The sequence below is a fragment of the Pristiophorus japonicus genome, chromosome 14 (assembly GCF_044704955.1).
Source record: "Pristiophorus japonicus isolate sPriJap1 chromosome 14, sPriJap1.hap1, whole genome shotgun sequence".
Taxonomy (NCBI): Eukaryota; Metazoa; Chordata; class Chondrichthyes; family Pristiophoridae; genus Pristiophorus; species Pristiophorus japonicus.
The window spans coordinates 9,886,946-9,906,453 of record NC_091990.1 but is presented as its reverse complement, the minus strand read 5'-3'; the positions used below and the strand labels follow the sequence as shown (position 1 = coordinate 9,906,453).

Sequence of the window (19,508 nt, the reverse complement as noted above, 5' to 3'; positions counted from 1 at the left end):
AGGAAGGTGTTGATTTACCACACCTAACACCAGCAATTTTAAACTATAAGAGGAATTATTTATGTGACCATAACACTTTAAAAATTACAGCCATCTGATCACAATCTGCAGCAAAACAAAGATGAATTCAAAATATGGCATTGTGATCCTAAAGGCCAACGATTCATCATCATCATAGGCAGTCCCTTGTATCGAGGATGACTTGCTTCTACTCCAGAAAAGGATGAGTTCAAAGGTATTTCAATGAAGGACCTGATATTCCAGATCCCGAACTACATCCTGAAGGGTGGAAGATGCCAGTGCGTGGATTATTTTAACATATGGTGGCCGTTGCACACCAGCCACCACACGGGCTTCACAGAGCTACATTTATCCCTCAATACATTCACAACCCCAATCCAGATATAATCACAATATCGTAAACATTCACTCCCTCCACCACCGACGCACTGTGGCTGCAGTGTGTACCATCACCAAGATGCATTGCAGCAACTCGCCAAGGCTTCTTCGGCAGCACCTCCCAAACCCGCGACCTCTACCACCTAGCAGGACAAGGGCAGCAGGCATGTGGGAACACCACCACCTCCATGTTCCCCTCCAAGTCACACACCATCCTGACTTGGAAACATATCGCCGTTCCTTCATCGTCGCTGGGTCAAAATCCTGGAACTTCCTCCCTAACAGCACTGTGGGAGCACCTTCACCACACGGACTGCAGCGGTTCAAGGTGGCGGCTCACCACCACCTTCTCAAGGGCAATAAATGCAGTCCTTGCCAGCGATGCCCACATCCCAGGAACGAATTTGTTCTGGGACACTGGTTACTGATGTACTTGATAAACTAATTTCAGTGAAGCACTTTGGGACAGATTTATGCCTTCTCCTGTGCAATTGGCCAAAGCTAAAAAGAACAAAGATGATCAAACTATAAATAAATAATAGGGAAATAAGGTCCGACAAGACTTTGTGTGTGGTCTTATCCAGAGACTCGCAGTGGGCTGGGATATTTGATTGGTTGAAAAATTGAGATGCACATGTGCATCTTGCACCCACCTGTGCTTCTGTAATATTTTTGTGGGCTGTACAAACACTTGCAATGGTAGGAAGTTAAAGATGGCTGATCCACTCGCTTACCAATAGCAACCAAAGTTTGAGGACCATGAGTTTGATTCCATATCTAAAATCTGGCAAATGCTGTTATCCAGGTTTATACTTCACTATTTTTTTTTTAAATGGAGATCTGAAGAAGGAAGTTTTTGATATACTTTACAAATAGCCCAGATGAGGGATGCGAAGAGAAAAGAAGAAGGAATCACTTTAAATTTAGTGCAAATATGTACTTATTTTATGAATTTTCCTGATGGATAATAAGTACACAACACAGTGGGAAAAATTCTTCTGTACTGTTACAGGTTTACAGCAGATTTTCAACATCTCACAACCAATGTTCCCTTCAATTTTTTGGGGGGGTGCGCGGCCAATTCAAAATATCACGCATGCGCAGCTTTTCCTGTTTAAAAGCCGGTGAGCTGGCTGCATGGGAGCTGCAGAGCGCTGCACGGCTGCGCAGCTTAAAGGGAGCATTGGTCACAATAGCAACATCAGAAACCATTAGATAATATTCTAAAAAACTAAATACATTATGTAACAAAAGCACATATTTTTATTCATGGTTATTGTTTGAGGAATAGTCAAGAAAAGGCTCATTAAAGCTACATGCTCCCTTTTCTTCTTTAACATGTAGAGACTAAAGCACAAATGAGTGTTTCATTTTGCTATTCCCTTCGGGGCGTACCTGGCTTCTGGTCCGTGCACTTCCTTATCGGAGTGCAATCAGGAACTTGCAAGAGGAATCGTGGGCACCAATTAGCTTGTCTTCTATAGCATAATCACCTTTAAATCCGCCCCCCCCTCCCCCCTCCCCAAATTAGTTTCTTTTGTAACATTAACCCTGAAGCACCACATCTTGTTTGGCTGAGATAAAGCTCCTGGGATAACAGAGGAAATAACTATTGAGCGGCAGGTTATTTCCTCTCTACAGTAGGCCATGATAGCTAAGGCACATCCAGACAAATTGATGAGTGATGGGGCTGCTTAGCAGCATCTTGGCTGGTTGCCAAGATCAGTGAAAGGTGCTCTCGTCCACTGACCAGGAAACCAGCCACAAGTAGATAAGCTGGCATAGTTAATTTGAAAGGATAATTATTTTTTGAAGTAGGGCTAGGAGTCTAACAGGGCCATTAGAGAGCCTTACCCTGGAACATATGAACTGGAGTATTGCTTCAAGAAATGCATTACGTGCCATTAACATTCTTTTAACCTCATGTTATCTAGGAAAAGTTTCCAGCAAGTTCTGCTCCATTGCAATCACTCCACACAGATTTGATCTGTACTATCTCGACCGCTGTATCAAGTTCATTGCCAATTAACACCAAGAAGAGCTTTTACATGGCTTGTTCAGATCTGCTTCTTGAGGTGCACAGTGCTTCCAATTATGAAACCACATCATCGATCAGGAGTTGCCAAGCGTTGCTTCAGTATCAAATACTGTAAAATAAAACCGACCGAGTGAGCGAGTAAAATTACACACGCACAATTTCATTGTTTATAAGACTGCAGGAATGAGGACCAGCTATTTCATACACCCAGCTCATTGGTTAGATGCACTCTCCCAGTCATACAGCAATTTGTTACTTACATTTTTGCGACTAGCAATGGCTTGTTGCAGCCACAAGAGTTCCATAGCAAGGCTGCTCCTGTACTTCTGCAGCCCTTCTCGAGTTGTTGGCATCTCTTTCTTTTGTAAGTTACACAGAGGTTCTGCAAATTCAAAAATCGGCATTCCTGAGTGTGCAGCTTTTCACTGGCGAGTTCTGACAATATTTAATCACAATTCACAAACAAACAACTTTTCGTGTGTGTAAAAAAGGAAAGCAAGTTAGGGAGAAGAATTTTGTTCAAAGTATTCCCCCATTTTAAGAAAAAATATGTTCTCATTTTTAAAACCTTTTTTTAAAAAGCCTAGACAAGTACAGTTGGATCTGTGACAAGTACAGTTGGGATCTGTGATAAGACACATGAGTCAAAATTGTTTTTTAGTATTGCACATCCCAGAAGCAATTAATCAGACTCAAATAGGAACACACTCAAAAATAAGTGCAGGTGGAAGAGAGAGGAAACAGTCTATCCATTTTTTGAAAGAAACCATTCGCATCTATGAATGATTCCAGAGTTTTGAACTTACATTCCCAAATCCAAAGCTGCAAACTGCAACACTGGTGCAAAAACATATTTCAAGACATTTTATACCATTTGTGTCATTTAAAAATGTAATTTAAGTTTACAGTTTCCCCTTTCACACCCCTCACTGTACCTTGTATTTCACCTCCACTGATGACATTGGATGCAACCTCCAGTACTGTACTGTTCCAGACTGATGTTACATCAGTAAAGTTCATTGTGTTATCAGAGTCTTTCCTCTCATCGCCACTTGCAGAGGAGGCTTTATCCGTTTCTGAAGGTTGAATCACACCTTCAGTCTTCTCTGGGGCTTGATCGTGTGAACCGTGAACGACAAGCAGAGGGCCAGAAATGTCCAGCTGCTTAGACAATGTAGGAATACTTTTCGTGGTGGAGTGAGTCCTGCTTTCACAATAATCTTTCTCTGGTTCATCATCCTCAAATAGCGGACCAATTTCATTTGTTTCATCTTCAGGACAAAGTGTTTCAGTTGTTTTCTTTTTTGTTACACTGTTCACACCTTTTATTTTAGCGTTCTGTCAAAGAAGAAAACAAATCCAGTTAGACCAAATACTTGGATGAAGGTCTGTAGCTTGGAAGTCGCTTCTTCTTAAAGTAATGATCCTTCGATCTAGTTTAGGCAGCAAATTTGATATATGCTAAAGACATCAAATGCATTACTTGTATAGAAGTGAGTGCAATGGTCATTGCACATGGAGTATCAATGGGCCCAAATTTGGCCAGTACAGATTTCTGGTGCAGTCACCAGAAGTGCGCCGCTTTTGTAAAACTCCAAGAGCGAGTTTGGCCACTCCCCAGCCTCTCCTCCATGGTGGTGTAGCATGGCAACTGGATTCGGGGGCGGAGCCAGGTCCCGGCGCTGAAAACAGTGCCGGGACCTCTGCACATGCGCGCTAGAGTGCGCGCATGCGCAGTAGCTCCTAGCCCCCAGAATCTGAGAGTGTGTGATGCAGGCTGTGTGGGAGGGGCCGACGCTCGCCATCCCTATCCCGGGCCGAGTGGCCTGCCGCACAGGAGAACCGCTGCCTACCCTCGCTGTGGGCTACAAGAGACAGGTTGGGGGGGGGGGGGGTGGAGAGGAAGAGTTTTGATGTGGGGGGGGGGGCGGGGGGAAGAGTTTTGATCTAGCTGGAGTGGGTGTGGGTGTGGGGAGTTTTGATTGGGGGTTGGGGGGATCTTCAAAGATTTTCCAGTACTTTAATATCTAGCTAACTTTACTAAAAATATACTCAGTTTAATCAGGCTGATAGCACCTACACCCTGTCCAGTCTCGCTGCTCGGGATTTTTTTAAAAACTAGCATTCCTATCATAACAATGTCATTTGGAGGCTACCTGCGCTGATCTCTTAATTCACCGCAGGGTTTTTCAGAACGTACAAAAGTGGCCACTTACTCTGGCCTTAATTAGTTTGGAGTAAGTTTTAGCTGGCTAACCTTGCTTAAATGGCCAAAACAGGCGTAAGTGGCTGGTAACACCCTCTTTTGAAAAGAAACTGAACTAAAAAAAAACGAACTAACTCACTTACACTGGAGCAACTTAAATGGGGAGAACTGCACTTTTTAAATTACTCCAAAAAAAATCTAGTTGCTCCAAAGAAAACAGCAACTCCTGGGGAAACTTGGGCCCAATATTGCTGACGCTCAATAAGACTGTTCTGCTGCTCGACCAAATCTACATTTTCTAGATCTGATCCAGCATCAGTTTTTCCCAACCCAACAGTGGCACCTGGCTTTCGGATGAACAGCAAACCTGAGGACTGGGAGAAATTTAGAATTCAGCAGAGGAGGACAAAGGGTTTAATTAGAAACGGGAAAATAGAATACAAGAGGAAGTTTGCTGGGAACATAAAAACTGACTGCAAAAGCTTCTATAGATATGTGAAGAGAAAAAGGTTAGTGAAGATAAACGTAGGTCCCTTGCAGCCAGATTCAGGTGAATTTATAAATGGGGAACAAAGAAATGGCAGGCCAGTTGAACAAATACTTTGGTTCTGTCTTCACGAAGGAAGACACAAAAAATCTTCTGGAAATACTAGGGGGCCGAGGGTCTAGTGAGAAGGAGGAACTGAAGGAAATCTTTATTAGGCGGGAAATTGTGTTAGGGAAATTGATGGGATTGAAGGCCGATAAATCCCCGAGGCCTGATAGTCTGCATCCCAGAATATTTAAGGAAGTGGCCCTAGAAATAGTGGATGCATTGGTGATCATTATCTAACAGTCTATCGACTCTGGATCAGTTCCTATGGACTGGAGGGTAGCTAATGTAACACCACTTTTTTAAAAAAGGAGGGAGGGAGAAAACAGGTAATTATAGCCCGGTTAGCCTGACATCAGTAGTGGGAAAAATGTTGGAATCAATTATTAAAGATGAAATAGCAGCGCATTTAGAAAACAGTGACAGGATTGGTCCAAGTCAGCATGGATTTATGAAAGGGAAATCATGCTTGAAAAATTTTCTGGAATTTTTTGAGGATGTAACTGGTAGAGTGGACAAGGGAGAACCAGTGGATGTGGTATATTTGGACTTTCAAAAGGTTTTTGACAAGGTCCCACACAAGAGATTGGTGTGCAAAATTAAAGCACATGGTATTGGGGGTAATGTACTGATGTGGATAGAGAACTGGTTGGCAGACAGGAAGCAGAGAGTTGGGATAAACGGGTCCTTTTCAGAATGGCAGGCAGTGACTAGTGGGGTGCCGCAGGGCTCAGTGCTGGGACCCCAGCTATTTACAATATACATTAATGATTTAGATGAAGGAATTGAGTGTAATATCTCCAAGTTTGCAGATGACATTAAGCTGGGTGGTGGTGTGAGCTGTGAGGAGGATGCTAGGAGGCTGCAGGGTGACTTGGACAGGTTAGGTGAGTGGGCAAATGCATGGCAGATGCAGTATAATGTGGATAAATGTGAGGTTATCCACTTTGGGGGCAAAAACAGGAAGGCAGAATATATTCTGAATGACGGCAGATTAGGAAAAGGGGAGGTGCAACGAGACCTGGGTGTCATGGTACATCAGTCATTGAAAGTTGGCATGCAGGTACAGCAGGCGGTGAAGAATGCAAATGGTATGTTGGCCGTCATAGCTAGGGGATTTGAGTATAGGTGCAGAGAGGTCTTACTGCAGTTGTACAGGGCCTTGGTGAGGCCTCATCTGGAATATGGTGTTCAGTTTTGGTCTCCTAATCTGAGGAAGGACGTTCTTGCTATTGAGGAGTGCAGCGAAGGTTCACCAAACTGATTCCCGGGATGGCAGGACTGACATATGAGGAGAGACTGGATCGATTGGGCCGCTATTCACTGGAGTTTAGAAGGATGAGAGAGGATCTCAGAAACATATAAAATTCTGACGAGACTGGACAGGTTAGATGCAGGAAGAATGTTCCCGATGTTGGGGAAGTCCAGAACCAGGGGACATAGTCTAAGGATAAGGGGTAAGCCATTTAGGACTGAGGAGAAACTTCTTCACTCAGAGAGTTGTTAACCTGTGGAATTCCCTACTGCAGAGAGTTGTTGATGCCAGTTCATTGGATATATTCAAGAGGGAGTTAGATATGGCCCTTACGGCTAAAGGGATCAAGGGGTATGTTAAGAAAGCAGGAAAGGGGTACTGAGGTGAATGATCAGCCATGATCTTATTGAATGGTGGTGAAGGCTCGAAGGGCCGAATGGCCTACTCCTGCACCTATTTTCTATGTTTCTATGAGACGTTAAACTAAGGCCCCTTCTGCTCTCTCAGGTGGACATAAAAGATCCCACGGCACTATTTCGAAGAAGAGCAGAGAAGTTTTCCCCTGTGTCCTGGCCAATATTTATCCCTCAATCAACATCACTAAAAAACAGATTATCTTGTCATTATCACATTGCTGTTTGCGGGAGCTTGCTTGTGCGCAAATTGACTGCTGCTTTTCCCACATAATCCAGATACGATTATGTGCTAAAAATAATAGGTTAAGATGTTTAAAGAGGATAGGGAAAATAGGAAAAGCGACAGTAGTTTTAATAGAAACAGCATCATAATGGTAGATGAGGGATCTCAATGTGTAATCAGCAGGTAGAATTCACTATAGGGAACTGATTTCAAGAGAGCTTGCTTAGCAAAGATGGCAGATGACTTGAATGAGGTCAACTAGTCACACCTACAAATGAAAAATGGAATAGCTTTACAATAATCCTAAAATAAGCCATACATGTCCTTAGAGTTGAAACAAAGCCACGTGGTAAAACAAGGCCAACTTGGTTAACCAGTCATGTACAAGGATAAATCAGATTGAAGCAAAAATGCTTTTACAGACTTCAAAGAAAGCTGTTCTCAGGAAAACAGGGATAGCTACTTATGTCAGCTAAAGGAAACAAAAGCTGCTATTAGAGCAGCTAAAAAGGTCACTGCAGAAGACTATAATGGATAGCTGTGGTAGCACTCGCAAGATCTTTTCTAGCTAAGTTAGGAGTCAGAAAACCATTAAGAAAAGAGGAAAGAATACGTCCATTTATACAGCATCTTTTACAAGCTCAGGATGTCCCAAAGCACATCACAGCCAATAAACTGCTTTTTAAGTGTCGTTATTGCTGTAATGCAACAGACAATTTGTGCACAGTAAGTCCAACAAACAGCAATGAGATAAATAACCGTTGAGAGAGTGATGTTGGTTCAGGATACTGGGAGAGATTGCTTGCTCTTGTTTGAAAAGTGCGATGGGATCTTTTATATCCACCCGAGAGGGAAGACAGCATCTCAGCACAAGGTCTGATGGGAAGGACAGAATCACTGACTGCAGCGATCCCTGAGTATTGCACTGAAATGTGTGTAACACACACACACAAAAAGAAACAGACAACTGGTCATTTATTTTGTGGGCCTTTACTGTGTACTTATGCCTAGATAATGTGGCTCAGTGGGCAGCACACTCGCCTTGGAGTCAGAAGGTTGTGAGTTCAAATCCCATTACAAAAACTTCAGCACATAAATCTAGGCTGACACTCCCAGTGCAGTGCTGAGGAAGTGCTGCACTGTCGGAGGTGCCATCTTTCGGATGAGACGTTAAACAGAGGGCCCCGCCTGCTCTCTCAGGTAGACATAAAAGATCCCATGGCACTATTTCAAAGAAGAGCAAGGGAGTTATCTCCGGTGTCCTGGCCAATGTTTATCTCTCAAGCAACAGAACAAAAACAGATTATCTGGTCATTATCACATCGTTGTTTATGGGAGCTTGCTGTGTGCACATTGACTGCCCTGTTTCCCACATTACAACAGTGACTACACTGCAAAAGTACTTCATTGGCTGTAAAGCATTTTGAGACGGCCAGTGATCGTGGAAGGTGCTATATAAGTCTTCCTTTCTTTAATTCACTATACTTCAAAAATAATTATTTGGTTAGGATTTGGGATGTCTCAAGGATATGAAAGGTGCTATATAAATGCAGGTTGTTTCTTTCCACCACACTCTCTATTCACTTCCCATCACCAGTTGGCAGCAATGCCTAGTCTGTCCCTGCTGGTCCAGGAGGTGCGAAGAGTTGGGGCAGGAGGAGGAGGAGAAGGAACTATGCTTTAATCTGGCACATTTTCTTCAAGCCTCACAACAACTCTGTGCTGCTCTTTTTGGAAAATGAAAGGCAAACTAATCAAGAAATGTGACACTCGACATGTAGCATGGGAGGCAAGAAATAGCACTATTTCCCAGGAGGGATTTCCCAGGACACTGCTTACAATGCGTCGGCGTTGTGATGATTTAAAGCAGAGATATTATTCCGTGTATCACAATGCATCAACAGCACTGATTTATATTTACTGAATAAGACAAATCGTTTATTTCACGTGGTATTCTAGGATTTTGAGTCATGTTTTCATGATGGGACGAAACACAGATTCCCCAATTTGGTCCATTTAGCAAATCAATGGCTTTATTAAATGTTCCTTTATTTAAGTACTCAATTTTTATCTCTTTAAAAAAATTGCAAAGCAACATGTGCTACACGGAAGGCACTTACCTAACATGTAGTAGCATGAGAAAGGGAAGGATTATGAGGTTCAGAGGTACTGGGAGGGTGGTCTTCAGCTGCGATACTCTGTGCTGGGGCAGGGGCGGAAGAGGAAAATAGAATTTGGAAAAAATTTGTACGCGATCTCCCCAAAGACATCAGATGCTCCTAAGTTTCTGTTTTATGTTGTTTCTATGTGGGTGCTGGGGTACAGACACATGACAAGTTCTATGTATGCATTATTTTGCTGGAGCCTGTTTAAAACTACAAAGACTATTTGATATTGAGTAAACACTGAGTGACTTAATTCAAAGGTTAATCGCTATTCAAAATTAGGAATCAGAATCTTGGATTAGTTTGAGGAAAGGCTGTGGCTCCTGTATTTTGCATTTTTGGAGAGTTTTCCCTGTACATTACAAAAGATTGTTTTTGTTTCTTAAAATTTATATTAGACAGACAACTATTTAGGTATGCCAAAAACTACCAGAATGCAGTAACCCATTCTTCTGATCAATACTTTGGTCATGTATGTGTTCCAAAAGGTAATTTTCCAAGAGGTCATATATACAGAAATAAACAGACACTGCTGTCCGGTAAAACATACCTGGTTCCTAAATTTGGGCCGAGGTAACTCCTTGCCATCCCATTCCAAAAAGTCTGTACCTCCCTCGATTTCTTTCACAATACTTTCATAGTCTTGACGTAAACTTTGGAACTTTTTTCTCACCAAATAACCTCTAACACAAGCCTACAAAGGGGTGGGGGGGAAATGGTTGAAAAATAATTGTATGCAGCAGAGACGATTACATGTCAAGCTAAAATAAACAAAACCCCAACTACTATCTCTGCATAGAATGTATACAAAACCTGACACTCATATATTGGGCATTAACTATCATTCATCAATTCAATGCAGTGCTTGGGAATTTAAGTTGTGAGGAGGATGCAAAGAAGCTTCAAGGGGATATAGACAGGCTAAGTGAGTGGGCAAGAACATGGCAAATGGAATATAATGTGGAGAAATGTGAAGTTATCCACTTTGGTAGGAAAAATAGAAAAGCAGAGTCTTTTTTTAAAAATGGTGAGAGATTGGGAAAGGTTGGTGTTCAGAGGGACCTGGGTGTCCTCGTACACGAATCACTGAAAGTTAATATGCAGTACAGCAAGCGATTAAGAAAGCAAATGAAATGTTGGCCTTTATTACAAGAGGAGTTGAGTACAAGATTAAAGATGTCTTACTGCAATTTTAGAGGGCCTTGTTGAGACCACACCTGGAGTATTGTGTACAGGTTTGGTCTCCTTACCCAAGGAAGGATATATTTGCCATAGAGGGAGTGCAACGAATGTTCACCAGACTGATTCCTGGGATGGGGGGATTGTCCTATGAGGAGATTGAGTAGACTAGGCCTATATTCTCTAGAGTTTAGAAGAATGAGAGATGATCTCAGTGAAACATACAAAATTCTTACAGGGCTTAAGAATATAAGAACATAAGAAATAGGAACCCTTCGAGAATAAGATCATGGCCGATCTGGGTAGATGCAGGGAGGATGTTTCCCCTGATTGGGGAACCAGGGGTCACAGTCTCAGGATAAGGGGCCGGCCATTTAGGACTGAGAGGAGGAGAAATTTCTTCACTCAGAGGGTGGTGAATCTTTGGAATTCTCTACCCCAGAGGCTTAGTCATTGAATATATTCAAGACAAAGATTGATAGATTTTTGGATATTAAGGGAATCAAGGGATATGGGGCTAGTGCAGGAAAGTGGAGTTGAGATAGAAGATCAGCCATGGTGAATATCTTACTCCTGCTCCTATTTCTCATGTTCTTATGTTGTCAAAGCAGACTGCAAGACTACCCTTGTTCGTTACATTTAAAACACTCACCTTTGCTAACTAATGTTTCATGCCACATCATCCAAGGGATGTGATTAACTGAAATTTTGACAGTAATTCAATAAATATTGACTTTATTAAAAAATACATAACATTTTCACTTTTTTTAAGCATTTAGCCTCTGAGCTATTATGCAACTCTCAAAAAGAAAATGCTTCACTGTCAGAGCCCCAATTAAAATATTTTTGTTTAAATGTCAGGGTTGGCAGGAATCACTGAAGGACTGTGCGCAATTGACCCGATGGGTTAATAGTTAATAGATATTCAATGAAATTCAGTTGTAATGAGAGATTCGGTCATTCTTCCTTTCGATAGTAACATGCAAAGTATTTCTGAGCACTGTGGCGCTGTGCTTACAATTCCGTTTTTATCAACAGAAAATCAATGTTAAAATCAGCATCAGACATAAATATGCACGTGTCAGCTTGGCTAAGGGATCTCTCAGTCTCACCTCAATCAGAAGCTAGCGGGTTGTAGGTTCAAGCTATACTCTTGGGCTTAAGTCTGGGCTTGACACTTCAGTGCAGTACTGTTGCTTTATTGGAGATGCAGTCTTTCGACTGAAACGTTAAACAAGAGGTCCTGTCTGCCCGTTCCCAATGGACAGGAACGATCCCACTGAGCGGGGAAATTGTCCACTGTTCTGGATAACATTCAGCCTTCAACCAATACCACCAAAACAGGCTCAATACTGATGTATATCATTGAGATAGTGACCCTTGCTGTGCACAAGTTCGCTGCCAAACTTGCCTACAAAAGAACAGGGACTATACTTCATAAAGTAATTAACAGGCTGCAAAGCACTTTGGAACATCCTGAGGATATGAAAATGTGATACATCAATTCAAGACTTGTATTAGAAAAGAAAAGTGCCGTAAGTAAGTGTCAGCGGTACAGAATCTCCTTTCATTGTTCAACTTATCAACAAGGTTAATAAGGCCATAAGAAAAGAAAAGCATTGGGGCTCATTTCTAGAGGGATAGAATTGAAAAGCAGAGAAGTTATATTAAACTTGTATAGAACCTTGGAGTACTGTGCACAGTTCTGGTCTCCATATTACAAAAAGGATATAGAGGCAAAAAAGATTTACCAGAATGATACCAGAACAGAGAGGTTATACTTATCGGGAAACATCGAACAGGCTGCGTTTCCTTTCTCTAGAAAAGAGAACGCTGAGGGGTGACCTGATGGCGGTCTTCAAGAATATGAAAGGGTTTGATCGAGTAGATGTAGAGAAGATGTTTCCATTTGCAAGCAAGACCACAACTAGGGGCCATAAATATAAGATAGTTACTAATAAATCCAGTAGGGAATTCAGGCGAAACTTCTTTACACAGAGAGTGGTGAGAATGTGGAACTTGATACCACAGGGAGCAGTTGAGGTGATTAGCACAGATGTATTTAAGGGGAAGCTAGATAAACGCATGAAGGAGAAAGGAATAGAAGGATATGGTGATGGGGTTAGATGAAGAGGGGTAGGAGGAGGCTCGTGTGGAGCACAAACACCGGCGTAGAGCTGTGGGGGCGAATGGCCAGTCTCTGTGCTGTAAATACTTTGTAACTGATTGCTGCGAACAGAGAGCTAAGCTGTGAGTATTCACACTAATTGTATCAATGAAAAGCAGTTTCACTTCGCACCAGCTGTTCTAATTCTTTTTTTCCTGTATGGTCTACTCAAAATAAACACAAAAAAACCCCCAAAAAAACCCAAAAAATATAAAAAAAGAGGGAAGTTAAAAGTGTCTGGAGTGTCCCCCCAGATCAGGGTCACTTGATCTAACGTTTATTTTGTTTCCCCCCCCAAAAGAGTTGTATGGTCTACTCATATCCCTGTACATAGAAATTATTTTAAAATGGGGGAAATTCTTTAAATTTCTTTAGCTTTGTTTTAATCTGTATAGATTGTGTACAAAAAAAAAAGTTCTTTTGAGTTAATATTTTTGAATTCTAAATTGGTTGCAGTTGTAAAGTGATAATTATCACACTAAACTAATTGGGCACGTGATTTATTCTGATTTAATTCTGGATCTGAAGTTTGAAGCTGATTGGACATTGACGAGGATGGGAGTCTCCATGGGTGGAGGGAGTCTCACTCCACCTGCCCTTTCACCTCCTCCCTTCCAGGGCCCTAAACACTCCTTCCAGGTGAAACAGTGATTTACTTGTACTTCTTGTAATCTAGTATATTGTATTCGCTGCTCGCGGTGCGGTCTCCTCTACATTGGGGAGACCAAACGCAGATTGGGTGACCGCTTTGCAGAACACTTCCGTTCAGTCCGCAAGCGTGACCCCGAGCTTCTGGTCACCTGTCACTTCAATTCTCCGCTCCACTCCCACTCTGACCTTAGCCTCCTACCACGGATGCTCGGGGAACAGCACCTTATCTTTCTATTAGGCACTTTACAACCTTCTGGACTCATCATAGGCAGTCCCTCGGAATCGAGGAAGACTCCTGAAGTGAGTTCTTTGGTGGCTGAACAGTCCAATACAAGAGCCACAGACTCTGTCACAGGTGGGACAGATAGTCGTTGAAGGAAAGGGTGGGTGGGACTGGTTTGCCGCACACTCCTTCCGCTATCTGCACGCTCTTGGCGATGATACTCGAGGTGCTCAGCGCCCTCCCTGATGCACTTCTTCCACTTAGGGCAGTCTTTGGCCAGGGACTCCCAGGTGTCAGTGGGGATGTCGCACTTTGTCAGGGAGGCTTTGAGGGTGTCCTTGAAACAATTCCTCTGCCCACCTTCGGCTCGTTTGCCGTGAAGGAGTTCCGATCATAACCACTGCTCTTATTTTCTCAGGCAGCAGGTGCTGGTCATAGTTCTGCTGTTGCCACGTACAGCTCCTCTAGACCCATCTTTTGTTTCTTTACCGCCCCCTTTTGCCTTGCAGCATCATATCTTTTGTTGTTTAATCACTGCCTTCCACCCGATCACAGACCTTCCCTTTTGTTCTTTCCTCCCCTTTTCCTGCCTCTGAACTTGCTTAAAAACTGCGACATCTCTAACTTCTTCCAGTTCTGACGAAAGGTCATTGACCTGAAACGTTAATTCGGATTCTCTCGCCACAGATGCTGCCTGACCTGCTAGCATTTGCTGTTTTTATTTCAGATTTCTAGCATCCATTTTGCTTTTGGTTCAGTCAGTTCAGGGCTTGACGCACAATATACACTCAATCCTGTTGCAAGTCTTCAGGCCAGGTTTGGCCAAGATGTTAATTTCAGCAAGTATCCTACAAGATGGGCGCCAGGAGGAAACATTCAAGGGGGGAAATAAGGTGAACAGATGACCAGGAGAGGTAAATAGCACCAGAGTACAGAATAGCTCAGAAATAGGAGGGATCAGACCAGCGGCAAATGCAAAGCAGTCTAAGATGGGTTTCGAGTGCATGTGCGTAAATGCACGCAACGTGGTAAATGAGGATGTTGAGCTGCAGAGCACAAGTCACCACTATGGTGACAATAACAGAGACCTGGTTCAAAGAAAGGGAGGTTTGGGAACGTAATATTCCTGGCTACAAGATATTAAGGAAATATAAGGAAAGATAATAAACTAGTTGGGGGGGGGGGGGTAGTATTGATCAAAGAAATTATTACAGCACTAGAGAGAGATGATGTAGCTGAGGGGTCATGGTCAGAATCGATCAGGTTACAATTAAGGAACAATAGCTATTGCGCTACTGGGGGTATACATTTGGCCACCAAATAGTGGCCAAATGTATACCCCCAGTAGCGTAATAGAATGAAAGGAGATAGAGAAGCATATTTGCAGGCAATTTACAGAAAGATGCAAGAAATATATAACATAAGAATTAAGAGTAGGAGTACGGCCATATGGCCCCTCGAGCCTGCTCCACCATTCAATAAGATCATGGCAGATCTTCAACCTCAACTCCACTTTCCTGTCTGAGCTCCATAGCCCTTGATTCCCCTAGAGTCCAAAAATCTATAATTTACCTCAATTCTTCTGGTTGACTTTTCTCTTAACCTTCACCCCTTATGATCTCAGCCACTGTCGCAGCAGAGCGCACAATTAAATCCATAGGGATGTCAATGTATTTCGGCTGGAGAAGAGAATGCTCCCAACAACTCCCATTTAAAGTGCACCTGTGTACAGGGCTGGGTTCTGCTGAGAGGCCCCAATATCCATGTTTACACAAAAATGGCCCCAGAACTGCATAGTGATAATGAGAGACTTTAGTTATCCTAATATAGACTGGGATAAGAACAGTGTATAAGGCAAAGATGGGGAGGAATTCCTGAAACGTGTATGAGAACTTTCTTGATCAACATATTTCCAGCCCAATGAGGAAAGAAGCAGTGCTGAATCTAGTTCTGGGGAATGAAGTGGGGCAAGTGGAACATGTTTCAGTGGGAAAGCAGTTGGATATCATCAGGTTTAGAATAGTTATGGAAAAGGACAGTACGAGCTAACTTCAGTGAGTTGAAAAGGGATATGGCCATGGGGAATTGGAATCAAAAGTTGGTACGCAAAACGGGAGGCCTTCAAAGAGGAGATGGTTCGGGTACAGAGTAGACACATTCCCATGAGGTGGAAAAAGAAGGATATCAAAGCTAGAGTTCCCTGGAAGATTAACGATATAAAAGTTAAAATGAGACAGAAAAAGGAGGCTTATGACAAATGTGAGGTTCATAATACAGTAGAGAACGAAGCTGAATAGATAAAGTACAGAGGAGATCTAAAAATGGGAACAACAGAAGCATAGAGAGATTATGAGAATAGACTAACATAAAAGCGATCCCCAAAGTCTTTTATAAGCATATAAATAGTAAAAAGCGTAGTCAAAGGAAGGGTGAGGACAATTACGGACCAAAAAGCAGATATTCTTGTGGATGCAGAGGGTATATACGTTAATGACCTGGATTGGGTACATAAGAGCATAATTTTGAAAGAAAAAAAAGACTTGCATTTATATAGCATCATCATCATAGGCAGTCCCTCGAAATCGAGGAAGACTTGCTTCCACTCTAAAAGTGAGTTCTCAGGTGACTGAACAGTCCAATACGGGAATTACAGTCTCTGTCACAGGTGGGACAGACAGTCGTTGGAGGAAAGGGTGGGTGGTTTACCATATGCTCCTTCCGCTGCCTGCGTTTGCTTTCTGCATGCTTTCGACGGCGAGACTCGAGGTGCTCAGCGCCCTCCCGGATGCTCTTCCTCCACTTTGGCCAGAGACTCCCAGGTGTCGATGGGGATGTTGCATTTTATCAAGGAGGTTTTGAGGGTGTCCTTGAAATGTTTCCTCTGCCCACCTGAGACTCGCTTGCCGTGTAGGAGTTCAGAGGCGGTGTTGAATCTCGTCGTCAATGCCTGCTCTTGTTGATAAGAGGCTCCCGAGGTATGGAAATAGTCCACATTATCCAAGGCCGCGCCATGGATCTTGATGACTGGGGGGCAGTGCTGCGCAGCGAGAACAGGCTGGTGGAGGGCCTTTGTCTTACTGATGTTTAGCGTAAGGCCCATGCTTTCGTATGCCTCAGTAAATATGTTGACTATGTCCTGGAGTTCAGCCTCTATGTGTGCAGACGCAGGCGTCGTCCACGTACTGTAGCTCGACGACAGAGGTTGGGGTGGTCTTGGACCTGGCCTAGAGATGGCGAAGGTTGAACAGGTTTCCACTGGTTCTGTAGTTTAGTTCCACTCCAGCGGGGAGCTTGTTGACTGAGGTGGAGCATGGCAGTGAAGAAGATTGAGAAGAGGGTTGGGGCGATGATGCAGCTCTATTTAACCCCAGTTTGGGGTTGGGTCTGTAATGGATCCGTTGGTAAGGATCATGGCCTGCATGTCGTCGTGGAGCAGGCGGAGAATGGTGATGAACTTTTGGGGGCATCCGAAAAAGAGGAGTGCCCCAGTGCAGCCTTCGGAAAAGAGTGTTTGAAGACCAGGCCCTCAAAACTGCCACCAAGCTCATGGTCTACAGAGCTGTAGTAATACTCGCCCGCCTGTCTGGATCAGAGACATGGGCCACGTACAGTAGACACCTCAAATCGCTGGAGAAATACCACCAACGATGCCTCCGCTAGATTCAACAAATCCCCTGGGAGGACAGACACACCATAATTAGCGTTCTTGACCAGGCCAACATCCCCAGCATTGAAGCACTGACCACACTCGATCAGCTCCGCTGTGCAGGCCACATCGTTTGCATGCCAGACACGAGACTCCCAAAGCAAGCGTTCTACTCGGAACTCCTTCACGGCAAACAAGCCAAAGGTGGGCAAAGGAAACGTTACAGGGACACCCTCAAAGTCTCCCTGAAAAAGTCCAACATCCCCTGGAAGTCCAAATACAGGCCTAAGTGGAGGAAGTGCATCTGGGAGGGCACTGAGCACCTCGAGTCTCATCGCTGAGAGCATGCACAAATCAAGCACAGGCAGCGGAAAGAGCGTGCTGTAAACCTGTCCCACCCACCCTTTCCCTCAACAACTATCTGTACCAACTGTGACAGGGACTGTGGTTCTCGTATTGGACTGTTCAGCCACCTAAGGACATTTTTAGAGTGGAAGCAAGTCTTCCTTGAGTCCGAGGGACTGCCTATGATGATAATGATCATGATGACGAGGAGGAGGAGGAGGAGTTCAGAGTAGAGCGCTTGCTTTGGAAGTCTTGAGTCAGGCATGCGAACAATATAACCCGCCTAATGGAGCTGGTCGAGTGTGGTCAGTGCTTCGATGCTGGGAATATTGGCCTGATCGAGGATACTAACGTTGGTGCATCTGTCCTCCCAGGGGATTTGCAGGATCTTGCGGAGACATCGTTGGTGGTATTTCTCCAGCAATTTGAGCTGTCCACTGTATATGGTCCACGTCTCTGAGCCATACAGGAGGGCGGGTATCACTACAGCCCTATACACCATAAATGTGCCAGATTTGAGGGCCTAATCTTCGAACACTCTCTTCCTCAGCCGGCCGAAGGCTGCGCTGGCGCACTGGAGGCGTTGTTGAATCTCATCATCGATGTCTGCCCTTGCTGATAATAGGCTCCCGAGGTATGGAAAGTGGTTCACGTTGTCCAGGGTTGCACCGTGGGATCTTGATGACTGGGGGGGGCGGGGGCAGTGCTGTGTGACGGGGTTAGGTTGGTGGAGGATCTTTGTCTTACGGATGTTTAGTGTATCATCATCATCATAGGCAGTCCCTCGGAATCGAGGAAGACTTGCTTCCACTCCTGAAATGAGTTCTTTGGTGGCTGAACACAGACTCTGTCACAGGTGGGACAGATAGTCATTGAGGGAAGGGGTGGGTTTGCTGCACACTCTTTCCGCTGCCTGCGCTTGATTTCTGCATGCTCTCAGCGTTGAGACTCGAGGTGCTCAGCACCCTCTCAGATGCACTTCCTCCACTTAGGGCGGTCTTGGGCCAGGGACTCCCAGGTGTCGGTGGGGATGTCGGACTTTATCAGGGAGGCTTTTAGGGCGTCGTCGTAACGTTGCCACTGCCCACCTTTGGCTCGTTTGCCGTGAAGGAGCTCCAAGTAAAGCACTTGCCTTGGTAGTCTCGTGTCTGGCATGCAAACTATGTGGCCTGCCCAGCGGAGCAGATCGAGTGTGATCAGTGCTTCGATGCTGGGGATGTTAGTCTGAATGAGGACGCTGATGTCGGTGCGGCTGTCCTCCCAGAGGATTTGTAGGATCTTGCGGAGACATCGTTGGTGATATTTCTCCAGCAACTTGAGGTGTCTACTGTACATGGGCCATGGCTCTGAGCCATACAGGAAGGCAGGTATTAATACAGTTCTGTAGACCATGAGCTTGGTGGCAGTTTTGAGGGCCTGGTCTTCAAAACACTCTTTTCCTCAGGCGGCCGAAGGCTGCACTGACGCACTGGAGGCAGTGTTGGATCTCATCGTCGATGCCTGCTCTTGCTGATAGGAGGCTCCTGAGTTATGGGAAGTGGTCCACAGTGTCCAGGGCCACGTCGTGGATCTTGATGACTTGGGGGGGGGGGGGGGCAGTGCTATGTGGTGAAGACAGGCTGGTGGAGGACCTTACAGATGTTTAGCGTGAGGCCTATGCTTTCGTATGCCTCAGTAATTACATCGACTATGTCCTGGGGTTCACCGTCTGTATTTGCGCAGACACATATTGTCAACAAACTCCCCGCTGGAATTGAACTAAACTACAGAACCAGTGGGAACCTGTTCAACCTGCGCCGTCTCCAGGCCAGTTCCAAGACCACCCCAACCTCTGTCGCCGAGCTACAATACACGGACGATGCCTGCGTCTGTGCACATACAGTTAAGTATAAGGCCTATGCTTTTATACGCCTCAGTGAAGATGTTGACTATGTCTTGGAGTTCAGCCTCTGAATGTGCGCAGGGTCAAGCATCTGTAGCTCGACGACAGAGGATGGAAAGGC

The 19,508-nt window shown here is 44.3% G+C and overlaps 1 protein-coding gene across 1 annotated transcript in view; it reads right to left on the bottom strand.

Moving 5' to 3' along the window:
• Positions 1 to 1,321: 1,321 nt before the first annotated feature.
• The window catches only part of iqcc (IQ motif containing C), a 19,620-nt gene continuing 1,433 nt past the window's right edge, over positions 1,322 to 19,508 (bottom strand). The window contains exons 2-5 of the mRNA XM_070898864.1: positions 9,845 to 9,988; positions 3,373 to 3,775; positions 2,698 to 2,819; positions 1,322 to 2,546 (exon numbers count right to left, since the gene is read on the bottom strand). Of these exons, the coding sequence (XP_070754965.1) occupies positions 2,505 to 2,546; positions 2,698 to 2,819; positions 3,373 to 3,775; positions 9,845 to 9,988 (711 nt within the window). The 3' untranslated portion in view covers positions 1,322 to 2,504. The remainder of the gene's footprint in view (positions 2,547 to 2,697; positions 2,820 to 3,372; positions 3,776 to 9,844; positions 9,989 to 19,508) is intronic.